We start from the raw sequence: 13,736 nt of genomic DNA on the forward strand, positions 1-13,736 counted from the left end.
GCTTCAAAGTGTATGACAAGAGTCACAGCTGGGTGCGAGATTCCTTTTGCGCACACACTGGTCAAGTGCTGATTGTGTTAGAATACGTACGGACTCTCCATACTGACAAGGTAAATGGGAACACTTAGCTGTCATTTTACTGATGCAATAGTAGAGGAACAATACAGTTCTAAAAAAAAAAAAGTACTCCAGCATTGCTCTTTTATGTCCTAAAAGCTCAATCCCTATTCCCACAACTTGCTGTATATGCACGATACTGTGATGATACGGATACAGCAGCCGTCCCCGTTTTAAAAATGCAGAAGCCGGCTGTTTCAGTAGGATTTTATAGGGACTGTCCGCATAGGATGACTGTTCACACCAAGTACAGGCACGCTGTATATCATGGCGGGAACAATCATTTATATTCACCTTCCCACCTGATTGGTTTCCATTTAGCTCCACCCTTTCCTGGCCCTATAAAGCTAGAGCTGTCAGTCTAAGAGGGGGAGGAAAGATTGGGGGAAAACAAGCAGGTGGCAAGGTGGACTTAAATGATTGTCTACACCATGATGCACCGATCTCCTGTACTTTGTTTGAACAGTCATTCTGTGCTGACAGACTGCATTTAATCGGCGGCACGGTGACTCAGTGGTTAGCACTGTCACTTTTCAGCGCTGGGGTCCTGGGTTAAATTCCTGCCAAGTACAACATCTGCAAGGTGTTTGTATGTTCTCCCCGTGTTTGCATGGGTTTCTTCCCACTTTCTGAAGTCCTACTGATAGAGAATTCAGATTGTGAGGCCCAGTAGGGACAGTGCCATTAATGTCTGTAAAGCGCTGCGGAATTAATGGAGCCATAGAAATGAGTAAAATAAATAGCAAATTATGCAGAGAGTAAAGTTTCCTTCATTGTAAGCCCCCTTGCCCATCACATTATACTAAATGAGATTGACTGACATATTTTTCAGAAAGGAGTGATTATAAAGTAATAATGGAAGCTATACTTAGGGGTGGTCCCACAGACAAAGCACATTTTAATTAATAGATCTTCTCAAAACAGTTCAGTAATTGTGTTTAAAAATAATGTTCCTCTCATGAGGTAATATACTGCTCAAAAAAAATAAAGGGAACACTAAATGTTATATGTGGTATTTTAGTGTTCCCTTTATTTTTTGAGCAGTATATTATAAATGTGCTTTTGTTTAAGGACTGTGTCTCACCATGCGGGAACATGGTTGGATATGCCGCACCTCCTGGGCAGGGGAGGATGCAAAATAGTATACAAACAGGACAGCACGGGATCACAGCTGATTCTTTCTGTGAGGTAAAGCTAATTTTTAAACAGGCAGTGAAATGTTGATCTTTACAGAAAGAATCAGCTGTGATCCCATACTGTCCTGTCTGTTTACTCTTTTGCTTCCTCCCCTGCCCAGGGGCTGTGGTATGACCATACCATGTTCCTGTACGGTCAGACACGGCCATTACACAGTACACAGCAGGGGCACATTTATAAGATAATCTCAGAGCAGGAACATTTCTTTTTAACACTTGGAATAAAAATACATTTCAAAATTCAAAGATCTATTGTTTAAAGTTGGGTCAACCCCTTTAAATACTTACTTCCTTTAGCCTCCAGGGCTGGTGGATGTAACGACATCCTGTACTGGCACCTGACTAATGATGCCAATTAAAGGATTCAGCAAAGAAGCACTCTCATCAGTTTTTATCCTCTTAATATATTGCAGTCATCATGTTATATAGCACTGTGCATATACAATTGCTCATTTTGCCTTTCTACCTAGCTAAGTCTTCTGTTTCCTCTCTCTGTGTAGAAGCAGGGAGTGTCTTGAAATCCTTCTCCTCTTCAACTCCTGACCCAACTGCTCCACTCCTTGTCATTGCTTTTTGCAGTGACTTATGACCTATACAGGAAGAAATGACCTCCTGTTTCTACATAGAGCTTAGAAGGATTAAGCTAGTCAGTGTTTAATCACGTGACGTCATAGACCTAATGGAAAAGAGAAGAATTGTCTGAGTAGAAAGGCAAAATGAGCAATTGTAAGTACAAAGTGCTATATAATATGATGATTGCAATATTTAAAGAGGATAAAATCTTTGGGAGTGCTTATTTTTGGATGACTGGAATGGAATGTCATCAAACACAATCCTCTTGTAGTGATCTAAGCTGGGTTCAATAATGCCATGGTGGATGGGGTGTCATTTTATTGTGGAGAACAGCATGAACTCTAACATACAGCAGCACTTTGCACATGGTTAGTTAGGGCCCTCCATTTGAATATGTAAATACATAACCTAATAAACACGCCATTTTGCATCTGACTTTTGGACAAAATTGCTTAACCAGGCATTTATCGTGCAACAACCACTGCAGTAAAAATGAAGTTATTACATGGTAGCCATTCAGAATAATGCCTGGCTGTGCAATAAAAAGATGGTTCAAATCCTCAATAATGACGTGTTGCAGTGGTTCAACAACTCATCCTAAAGCAAAGACACTCAGCAAAGCATAAAGAATACACAAAAACATGAATAAATTGTACATTTTATAGCCTTCCTATTTAAATTTCAAAATATTAAAATGTTCAAAAGGTCATGATTGCCTGCGTGAGCGAAAAACTTGAGTCAATCCAGATATTGTGATCCAGGCGAATTGGCCAGAGTATACATTTATTACAGCAGTGACTGTATGGAATCTTGTCTGCTGTCTCGCCCTTTCATTTCCTCCAGAGGATCTTATTCCCTTCTAACTAATTCTGCCGCATGGACTTCCCAGGTCTACCTGTTTTATTAGTTACGCCGATTAGGTCATTTGAACTACTGAACTTGCGTTAACCGAATGAGATAATGAAAAGTATGTTTGTAACTTGCCACCGGGGAATAGGCAAGCAGTCGCGTGCATCACCGCCGTCACGTCTCATCCGCTGTTAGTCATTTCTCCCAGACGGCTGATATGTAATCAATAATCTTTGAGAGTATTAATTTATACTAAGATTTTCCTACCGATGATTGATCATAATCTGCCTGTATATAACTACGTGATGTCTTAATTGTTCCAAAAAATGTCAAATTGCAATTGAAGAATGTCTTGTTTCGATTTAATTGAAAAGTGTTGAATTTTTGCAAGTATTTGTACAGAAAAAGTATTTTTTTTTATCTTAATCTTTTTTTTTTTTCTGTACCAGGTAAAGGAATAAAATCTGACCAGTTTATGAATGATAAAAAATCCCATGAAGTTGTTATCATGTCACAGCTTGTAGAAGCCCTTGCAAAACTTTGTGGTGTAAAACAGGTAAATTTCTATATTTCCATGTTGCGTTAATACTTAGTGGATGGATGAAGAGGGAGTTTGCCATCACTAGTACTAGAAAATAAGAGCATCACTTTGATAGTAAAAGGGGTTGGGCACCACTTTTTTCTGTGTCTGTAAAATATGCCATAAATATCCAGTGTGGGAGCAACACACAGCACCTTCGCCGATCAGCTATTACTGGCGCCCAGAAGTTCTTGGATGCTGCCAGAATACAGCAGCTCATTAATTTCTATAGTGGCCATGTACTTCAAATCCACTCCCTATTTAAATTAAAAGGGGTCGATCAGCGGTACCTAGCTGATGCCTTTACAGGTTTGACGGAGCTGCTGTGTTCTGGCAGTATGTGAGGACTTCTGGTCGCTGACACCTGTATTAGTTGATTGGCTGGTGTGTCTGGTGTCGCACCCCCACTGATCAGGTACTGATGGACTATCCTACGGATAAGCCATCAATAAGAAAGTAGTGACCAAACTCTTTAATACCTATTTAATAGGCATAATTACCAGAATTGCGTAAAAAGATTTGCTTTGCCCTGATCCAACTTTCAATCTGTAGTAGTTGGGCATTTGCAGTCTTCCTAGGCCCTGCAATGCACATCATGTTGGGGTCTAGTAAACATGAGGCTCAAAGGATACCAGGTACAGAAGTATAGACTGCCTTGGCCCAGCTGAAGCAGAGGACCAGACTGAACACTGACCCAGGGCAGCACAAATCTTTTTGCTTAACTCTAAAGATCAGCTAGTTACCTTCGCACATCCCAAGTCCATGGTCCAGGTCCTGTCTATGGTCCAGTGCTCTTTGGTCGTGAACACGAACTGCACAAATTTCCTTACCCTTGGGGATTGGCTTAGGATTTGCCGAGCTGGCGCATTGTCACCTTTTTGTAGCGCACGCTGCACTGCTGACCGCACACAAGGCCGGTTAATCAAGAGTCCGGAAGCTCAAAAAGTTGTGCAGCTCTTCTCCACAGGCCAAGGAGCACTGATCTGTACCATAGACCAGGGTTGTGTAAAGCGATCGGATCATTTCTACTCCACTCTAATAATAATCTCTTTAAAATTGTATATAAAAGACCTATTGCGGTCTTTCTTCTAGAACCACCATTAATCCTGTGATAGCTGGTGGCATCTCCTTCTAGTAGTTTTTTCCTGTATGCCTGGTTGCAGTTCTGTGCACAGCCAGGTGGCTCAGAGCGCTGTGGTGCACTGAAAAAAAGTAGAGGCAGTAGGACCAGAAATTTATGAACCAGCATTTGTTTTTGCACTAGGATCGCAGAATAGTTTCTGCTTTCAGTAGGTTTTACTAAACTATAAAGTACTTCTAGAATTAGGCACCTGATTTAGTGATGTCACAGCTTTCTAAGCAGTATAGGAAATTAAAGAAGTTGTCTCCAGGGCATACAAGCAGCTGGAATCAAGGGAAAAATTAATCTCGTAATTCACGGCACTGTAATACAGCCCTTATAATTCTCCTCAATCCGGCTTTAATCAAATGGTCTCTGTTTAAAAATATATAATAATATATAATAATATATATAATAAATTTAGATAAATGGATTCAGATGCTCCTGTTATATTGTTGTGCAGCGCCCTTTCACAGAATATTTGTCGGCTACAGAAGCCATTAAAATGTCAGCGGTTATAAAAATTGCATTGATATTGTGTTTGGATTTTTTTCTAATTTTTTTTTTTTACGTTAACAATGCAGTAAATCGATTACCTGCAGGTGCACACTGTTCACTTCTATTGATTTGCCTATTTAACACTTGAATTACTTTTCCTCAGCAAATAAACTTTGTATGTCAGAGGGAAATAAAAGCTTGTAGCTTGTATAAACGCCCTCGGATATTAAGCGCTGTGTTTTTTTTTGCTACTTTTTTTTTTCTTAAGTTTTAGTTTAGGTGTAAATCTAGAAAAAGGACTGTTAATAATTTCTTGCCAAATTAGTCCGTAAACCAGTATAAAAATAGATTTAATTAAAAATATGAAGCTCTGAAAACTTGACACATGTTTTGCACCAGTTCACATGCCCTTTGGGCCCCATTTTTATTCTTGTGGTCATAACTTATAGAGCAGTAATGAATTTTTCAGTGCTCCGTGCTACACTAGAGAAGCTTTCATCTCTAATGGCTGACTTGGAATTTTTTTTTTGTTTATTGTGGTGTTTTAGAAATAGTATTGTAAAGTAGCAATTTTTTTGCCTTACATTTATTAAATTGTATGTGCTCTAGTGTTATTAAATGTAGACCTAAGAGGAAAATTATAAAATAGTCCAAAAAGCATAGCGTTCTTACACGATATCCAAATTTGCCACGTTACCTTTTCCGTGAGTCAAATTAAAAAGTCAAGAATATCAAGCAAGATATACACTGCTCAAAAAATAAAGGGAGCACTTAAACAGAATATAACTCCAAGTAAATCAAAGTTCTGTGAAATCAAACTGTCCGCTTAGGAAGCAACACTGATTGACAATCAATTTCACATGCTGTTGTGCAAATGGAATAGACAGCAGATGGAAATTATTGGCAATTATCAAGACACACTCAATAAAGGAGTGGTTCTGCAGGTGGGGACCACAGACCACATCTCATTACCAATGCTTTCTGGCTGATGTTTTGGTCACTTTTGAATGTTGGTTGTGCTTTCACACTCGTGGTAGCATGAGACGGACTCTACAACCCATCCAAGTGGCTCAGGTTGTGCAGCTCATCCAGGATGGCACATCAATGCGAGTTGTGGCAAGAAGGTTTGCAGTGTCTGTCAACGTAGTGTCCAGAGGCTAGAGGCGCTACCAGGAGACAGGCCAGTACACCAGGAGACGTGGAGGGGGCTGTAGGAGGGCAACAACCCTGCAGCAGGACCGTTACTTCCACCTTTGTGCAAGGAGGAACAGGAGGAGCACGGCCAGAGCTCTGTAAAATGACCTCCAGCAGGCCACAAATGTGCATGTCTCTGCACAAACGGTTAGAAGCCGACTCAATGAGGATGGTCTGAGGGCCCGACGTCCTCAGATGGTGTTGTGGTGTGTGGTCCCCACCTGCAGAACCACTCTTTTTTTTTTTGAGGGTGTCTTGATAATTGCCAATAATTTCCATCTGTTGTCTATTCCATTTACACAACAGCATGTGAAATTGATTGTCAATCAGTGTTGCTTCCTAAGTGGACAGTTTGATTTCACAGAACTTTGATTTACTTGGAGTTATGTTCTCTTGTTTAAGTGTTCCCTTTATTTTTTAAGCAGTGTAGTATCTTAAAATGGACCTGTCATCAGATGTCACAATACAAACCATATACATGATTTAATAAATCTTAGTCAGGACTGATTAGGCTGGTGTACTTACTCTGAAAATTCATGCCTGATTTGGTTGTATAATCATGAATTTAAAATGAGCAGCTTGAGTCCAGCTGAAGAGTAAAAAAGCTTTGGAGTCCAAGTGTTTTCAGTCACCCCCCACCAGCCTGATTTACAGCTGCAGCTTGTACTAAGCAGAGATTTCCGCAGCAGAAAAAGGGACACTGAGGAGCTGTTAATCAGGATAATATGAATTTACAGCCATGGATCTTCAAAGTGAATACAACGGCTTTATCAGGTCTAAGATCTGTTTAATAATGTATGCAATTTGTATTGTCAAATCTAGTTGCAATTCTGCCGTGAGGTTACTACACAATTAAAAAGTTCTTTAAAATCGTTGATTTTGGTGAAAGTGCCAGGAAATCCAATGTATATGGAACCTTATGGCACTCTGTAGATGACCTCTGTAGCAATAACCATTAAGCTTCTTAAGAGAGGACATCGCCAGAGGTGTTTGCCAGAATTTTATTCCCATCTCCACCCATTGAAAACACTTGCAGCTTGCCCAAGCTGGGCATGCATGTATTTGGGGGAGCGGTACCTAAGGAAATTGACATTTGAAACTGTAAACTAATGTTCCACTTAAAATAACAAGATGCAAGTGCCAATAGGATCCATTCCAAAGATCTTTTACCTACGCTTTTATATTGCCATTGACTGTTATCATTAAGTTTTTTTTTTTAACATTTCTTTTGTTTCATGGTGTTTCTTGTTTATTTTATTTGGCTACCACACCATTGATATGCATGCTTATCTGTCCTTTGATGTACATAAGGGAAATCTGAGTACTTATAGCCCTGATGTACACCATACAGCTAGCTGCACATGTCATTGCATGATGCCCATAGTAAGAAGAAAAGCCAGTCTTTTATGTGGTTTTGGTGCTCCGAATTGAGCTTTTCATTAAAGGGAAGAGAAAAGCACATACTTTTCGAACTATGGAACGCACCTCATGTTTAGACAGAGGAAAATAATAAAAACATATTTCCTATTAATTAAACCTTTTCTGGTGGTGTAAAGAACTGAAGAGGTCAATACCACTAATTTTAAAGCACTATGGTAGAATAAGGAGATTGTTAATTTAAAAAGGTTGTCCACTACTTTTACATTGATGGCCTATCCTTAGGATAGGTCATCAATGTCTGGCCGTCTGGGGTCCGACACCCGGCACTCCCACCGATCAGCTGTTATCGGTGGCCACTCACCAGAAGTACTCACTTGCGGAGCGTCTTCAGCTAATGGCCACCGCAGAGTACTGTACATCTACTTCCTATTGATTTGAATAGGAGATAGATGATCAGTACCAAGCTTTGGCTACTATCAGAAGGTCTGAGCAGCTCGGCAAGTGAGTACTTGCTGTCGTTGACACTGACAGCTGATCGGAGGGTGTGCCGGGTGTTGGATCCCAGCCGATCAGACATTGATGACGTATCTTAAGGAAATGTCATCTATGTGAAAGTAGTGGACAGCCTCTTTAATTTTAATGTTTATCTGCGCCTTGTGTATTATACACATATAGCCTTACAGAATGCTCATCATGTACACTCTCTGCAGCACTCCCATATACACAATATGCTGCTACATCTACAGTAAACGCATACTCGGCTTTGCTACATGCACACTCGTGGCCCAATTAGTCATAGCTTTTACGGCAGTAAAAAGTCTCATGATTTCGATGCAACTGGAGGCTGTGTTAAAATTTTACGATTTTTGACGTTCTCACGACATTTTGCCCAGTTCCAACAGGGTGGTTGGGAGGTGACGTGGCGACCAGTCCTCATATTCATGACGAGTTCACACCACAAATCTTACTGTAGCAGGTAATGGAGTAGGATTGGAGGTGAGATGCATAGTGGTGCATGCCACTCTTCGGATGCTCCTGAGGAGCATGTCTCTTCATAAATCAGGAACATCTAACTCCAGCACATCTCCTTATGAAGACCAGGGTGAACAATGCTGGTCTTGTATTTCAATAATTTTTATTGAGTAATATTTTTTTTATGGGAAAGGAAAGGGGGTGGAAGGAAGCAAATAAAAATGGGAAACAAAGGTAAGGGCAATATTTATTAAGGAAGGGCAACGAGGAAATAGAAGGAAAGCGGATGAGGGAAAACAAAACGAGAACAAAGATTGTATAGTCATATTTGAACAAGTTAGAGCAAAAATGCAAGTAAACAAGAGCCTAAAAGAACAATATTACACAATTCACGGAAAATATATTTAGTGTAACCAAATACCGTAAGTACCTGAGAAAGGCAAATTAAAGGAATATTTGACTCCAATGTAACCCATTTTTTATTAAAAAAAAAATTTCAAATATATTATTTGTAATGGCAAATTTATATTCATGTTTTATGTAGTGTTATTTTATCCATAAAGTTAGTGAATTTAGGATGAACCTATTTTTTTCTCATAAGGCTGTTATTGAATTTTTTACTACCAGAAATATGTGAATTAAAAGGCACCTAAGAGGAGGAGTAAGTTTTTCCATCTCAAGAGAAAGGCGAGCCATTTGGAGTGACAGTGACAATGCTGGTCTTGATGAGTCGAGCCCTCAATTTTGCTGCACACACAGCTCAGCTACTCATACACAACACAGATACAACACACTCTGCATGTGTGTTTTGATGATGTAGCTGAGCAGTGTACATTGCCACATTTTAAAGTTCCTTCCTCGTATGTGACTTATCATATAACCTGAAGGTCCTTCAGATAGATCAGTGTAGGGCAGGAGGAGAAAGCAGTTCTTTCATTCTTTCAGGGCTCGTGAAGGACACTATCTGCTCAATCACAGGTAGCTGCCTCAGGTCAATAAGACACATAGAATTTTAACAAGATTTTGTCTTGCTAAAAAGTGCATCTTATAGTTCAAAAGATTTGATAATCTGATGGACACTGCTCTGACGTATGGCAGTGTCTATGGATATGGTCGATGTGTTTGCCATGATCATTTTCTGGCATGTACCCCAGACATACACCACAAGCATGGTGTGAACAGAAAATAAGTATTCTCTGTAGATTTTCCTATTATTTTATCGGGAATCTATGCATTTTTTTAGAATCATATCCCACATGCATTGTAGTCAGAACAAACCAAGTACATCTAATGTTACAGAACTGCTGTTGAATTAGTTACTATGCCTTTCCATTTTTTCTTTTTGTTTTCTCAGGTCATAGATTTAGGAGCTGGAAAAGGTTATTTAAGCTCATATTTATCCATGCGTTATGACCTAAAAGTTTATGGGATTGACTCGTCTCATACCAATACAGATGGAGCCAACGAGAGAAACCGGAAATTGAAAAAATATTGGCAAGTCTATAAAACTGATGCCAGAACCACTTCAAAGGCTCAGAAATCTAACCAGAAGAAAGGTTTATTGCCAAAGAGCTCTTGTCAAGATGTTAATGCTAATAAAGACATTTCAATACAAAGCGGAAGTGAGATAAGACTGTCTAATTCAGAGCCCTGTATTGATAATGAACTTCGCCTGATTTCAGACTCCTCCAAATGGGCTAGTAATAAAGAAAGCAACCAGGCAATGGGAAATCCAGAGACTGACAATTCTTTGGACTCTGCATTCTCCTTTTTGGACATCTTGCCCGCTGGAGCAGTTGAAGTGCCCTCAGTGTCACAAAGTGTTAGCAAAGTTCTCAGCGAACAAGAAAAAGAGCACAGGAAGATGGAGAACATCAAGGCCAAAAAATTACCAGAGTCCCATGTTTATTCACCTCTCACTTCCTATGTCACCGCTGACACCGAGCTTCATGACATAGTTACTGATCTAGAGGTTATCTTTCTTTCATCTTCCTTCTCATGTATAAACAGCTGTCATTTCTCTATGATATCCAGAGAATACGCACTAATTGATTTCATAGCACAGAAGGTTTACATTTCTTCTTTGTTCTCTTGCTTTCTCAAGTGCCATTAGATATGCCGTGAGTGCTGTTGGAATTTCTTTCCCTTTTTTTACATTATTTTTAAATGTAACGATTAGTAAAAACGGGTGTGAAATACATATATCTTTTCCAATGTAAAATTGTTGAAATGCAAATAATTGTTAGTTTTTTTTTTTTTTCTGTAAGTGCACTTTGCTTATGAGCAAATTACAGTGGTATCCCAGACTAAAACGCTCATCACCTATCCACTGGATCCACGTACACGTTGAATTGAATTATTGTTTGTAAACCAAGCATAATGCAAATGATTGCTTTCTCTTTTGTTTTGGTTTATGAGATGGTCATTTTAAGTAAAATGATAATCTTCAATATCTCTATTAGCCAGCATCCATCTTCCAAGGATGGGGCAGAAGAATCATTTTTAAACTTTTTTTTTTTTTTAATGTAGCAAGGCGGTAGACGTGATCTTGATTTTTGCAACAATTCACACCCGATGTTGAAGATTTGGGTTGGGGCTACATGGTTACTTAGGTCTTGCAACAGCAATTCTCTGACCAGTCCCAAGGCAAAAGTTACTTGTTCAGCTTGTCTGCGACTGTTTTCTACACAAAATTTTGCTTTATCAGCCAAATCACAAATAGATTACATTCATATCACTGCCGAATGCAATCTTTATTGCAGTCCATGGAGGCAAAGTCTTGTAGATCTTGTGACCAACAATCCTACTGCACTGGGTTTTTGCAACAATTGTTTTGTAGAAGGTTCATTGGATGCAGTGCCACAATGTGATGCTGTGATCTTCATACCGCTGGACTTGAATTTTCCAAGTTTAAGAAAAAAAGTCAAATGGTGGATAGGTTGCATGCAACCTGCGATTAAAGGGACTCTACACTGAATGATTGTTCAAACCAAGTATGTGCGCTTGGTGCTCCCTTGTCATGGCCTCAGATTTTAATTAGGCCTTCCTACTTGTTTTCCATCTATCTCTGCCCTTTTCTGGCTCTATAAAGACATTGATGTCAATCCAGTAAGAGTGGGAAGTGAAAGTAAAGAGAAAGCAAGTAGGTGGGAAGGTGCCCCTATATGTTTGGCCACGCCAAGGGTGCATTAAGAACCTGTACTTGGTTTGAACATTCATCCTATGCTAAAAGACTCACTTTAAGCCTATAGGGTGCAATCTCACTTTCATCCTGTTTCCATAAACCCAGCAGGGTAGAATTTACGGCGATGGTTGTATCTCTGGTCACAACATGAGTTCATTGACAGCCATTAAATCTGATGTCGCAGTGTAACATCACAGTCTTCACATTGTGAGACTCATCGCCATGTAGCCGATTTTCAAAATCAACCCCATTACCCAGAAATATCCATATTTAAAGGGAACCTGTCAGCAGATTCATGCTCCCTGACCCTCGGGTAGCATGAATCAGAGGTTCAGCTCCATTATTGCAGCAAGATATATGTTTTACTCTGAAATACTGCCTTGTTCTATATTTTCACCTAGCATGAAATAAGTGTCAGGTTTAAGCAGTTTTGCCTGTATTGATGATCATCTAATTTTAATGCTTGGGCTTTTTTTTTTTTTTTATAAAAATGTTCTCTTGTTGTTCTAAATAAAGCAGGCTGTACATTTCACATGCTTTCCTTGATGACAAATATTTGATCTATTTTTTTCTGTTTTAGGAATCTATTATGGTTGGTTTGCATACATGTGGTGATCTGGCCCCAAACACTCTACGGATTTTCACATCAAAGCCAGAAATGAAAGCCGTATGCAGCGTAGGCTGCTGTTATCATTTTCTTTCAGAACAGTTTGAACATCTAGAAGAAGGTACAGTAAAAGCTATTTAGGACTCAGAACAGCAACAATTGGTAAAAGAGAACCATCCTTTGCATAAATATGTAGTTCACTGGAATATAAGCAATTTTGTAATGTATCTTACCTGTGAGATCTCCTTCCTTCTTCAAATATGAGCCCTTTCTTCCCCTGTCTCCTGAACTCGTCACACAATGTGAAAAAAAAAAAAAAATCTGTTTATCAATGTCTGATCTGTGGGAGTGTGGCACTCCGGCACCCTTGCTGATCAGCTGTTCCCGGTGTCAGCCGTGGCCAGAACTGCTCAGTTACGGGATTTGAATAGGGGGAGCACATGTCCAGTACCCGTCCAGTGCCCCTATACAGTTGCCGAAGCTGTGCTGTGTAGCACCGTAACAGAGCAGTTTTAGCCAACATCAGGAATAGCTGATAGGTAAGGGTGCCGAGTGTTGCATTTCCACCAGTCAGACGTTGATGACCTATCCTAAGGATAAGTCATTAATGTTAAAGTCCCGGACAAACACTTTAAACTATATGCAGAGGGAAGGGGAAGGTGTAAAGAGGAGTGAGGGGCATAGAGCCACATCATGCAGATTCCAGCTAGCTTACATCACTTCTGGATTCACAGCTACAGTTTCAGTACTGCTGTATAAATTACTCCATGCCACTGCTAATTATGTCTGTTTGCTACGCTACCAAAAGTAAAAGGCGTAAATTCCCACTTTGTGTGCTTAATGAATGGGAGTCATTGTAACATCCACTTTCCACCTGCTAGATTAGAAAGTGTGTTATTCCTCATGTCGACACAGAACAGCTTAGTCTAAAAAATAACTTGAAAGGCTGGTTTCACACTAGCGTTTTTTGCGTTGCTCCCCTATCTTTAACATGGTATAGCGCTTGTACGCGTTCATGTGCGTTTTCGTGCACTGTTTTTTTCAGGTGTGCACCCAGGTGCGCCAGACGCAGCATGTTGCATTTTTCTTTGCGCCCAACTGCTGCCAAAAAACGCATGCACACGTAAGAGCACGTAATGCGCAAAAAAACATCATCACAGTCTATGGGATCGTACGCGTGCGCTAGAACATGCGCACGCATGCGTTTAAAATCGCATGCGTTTTTAGAGATAACATGGCTACAAACTGGTTAAATCGCATGCACAAAGAAACTGCAAACGCATACAAAACGCTTAATGCGTTTTTTGTGTGCGTTTGGAATGTGCATGAGGCGCAGCGCAAAAAACCCTAGTGTGAAAGTAGCCAAAGTTAACCTCTAAGTCTGTGTTGTAGGAGATCAAAATAATTCCTTTAAAGATTTTAAATTGTAAAAAGAACAAGTCATGAAATCCAAAGTCTAAAGATAT

General features: G+C 39.8%; 1 protein-coding gene across 4 annotated transcripts in view; it reads left to right on the top strand.

Moving 5' to 3' along the window:
- The window catches only part of METTL25 (methyltransferase like 25), a 302,845-nt gene that overhangs the window by 109,548 nt on the left and 179,561 nt on the right, over positions 1-13,736 (top strand). For all 4 annotated transcript variants that reach the window (XM_073556984.1, XM_073556985.1, XM_073556987.1 and 1 more), the window contains exons 4-6: positions 3,185-3,291; positions 9,834-10,451; positions 12,244-12,391. In XM_073556984.1, the coding sequence (XP_073413085.1) occupies positions 3,185-3,291; positions 9,834-10,451; positions 12,244-12,391 (873 nt within the window). The remainder of the gene's footprint in view (positions 1-3,184; positions 3,292-9,833; positions 10,452-12,243; positions 12,392-13,736) is intronic.

The sequence above is a fragment of the Dendrobates tinctorius genome, unplaced genomic scaffold (genome assembly GCF_039654945.1).
Source record: "Dendrobates tinctorius isolate UK_male_01 unplaced genomic scaffold, ASM3965494v1 ptg000241l, whole genome shotgun sequence".
Taxonomy (NCBI): Eukaryota; Metazoa; Chordata; class Amphibia; order Anura; family Dendrobatidae; genus Dendrobates; species Dendrobates tinctorius.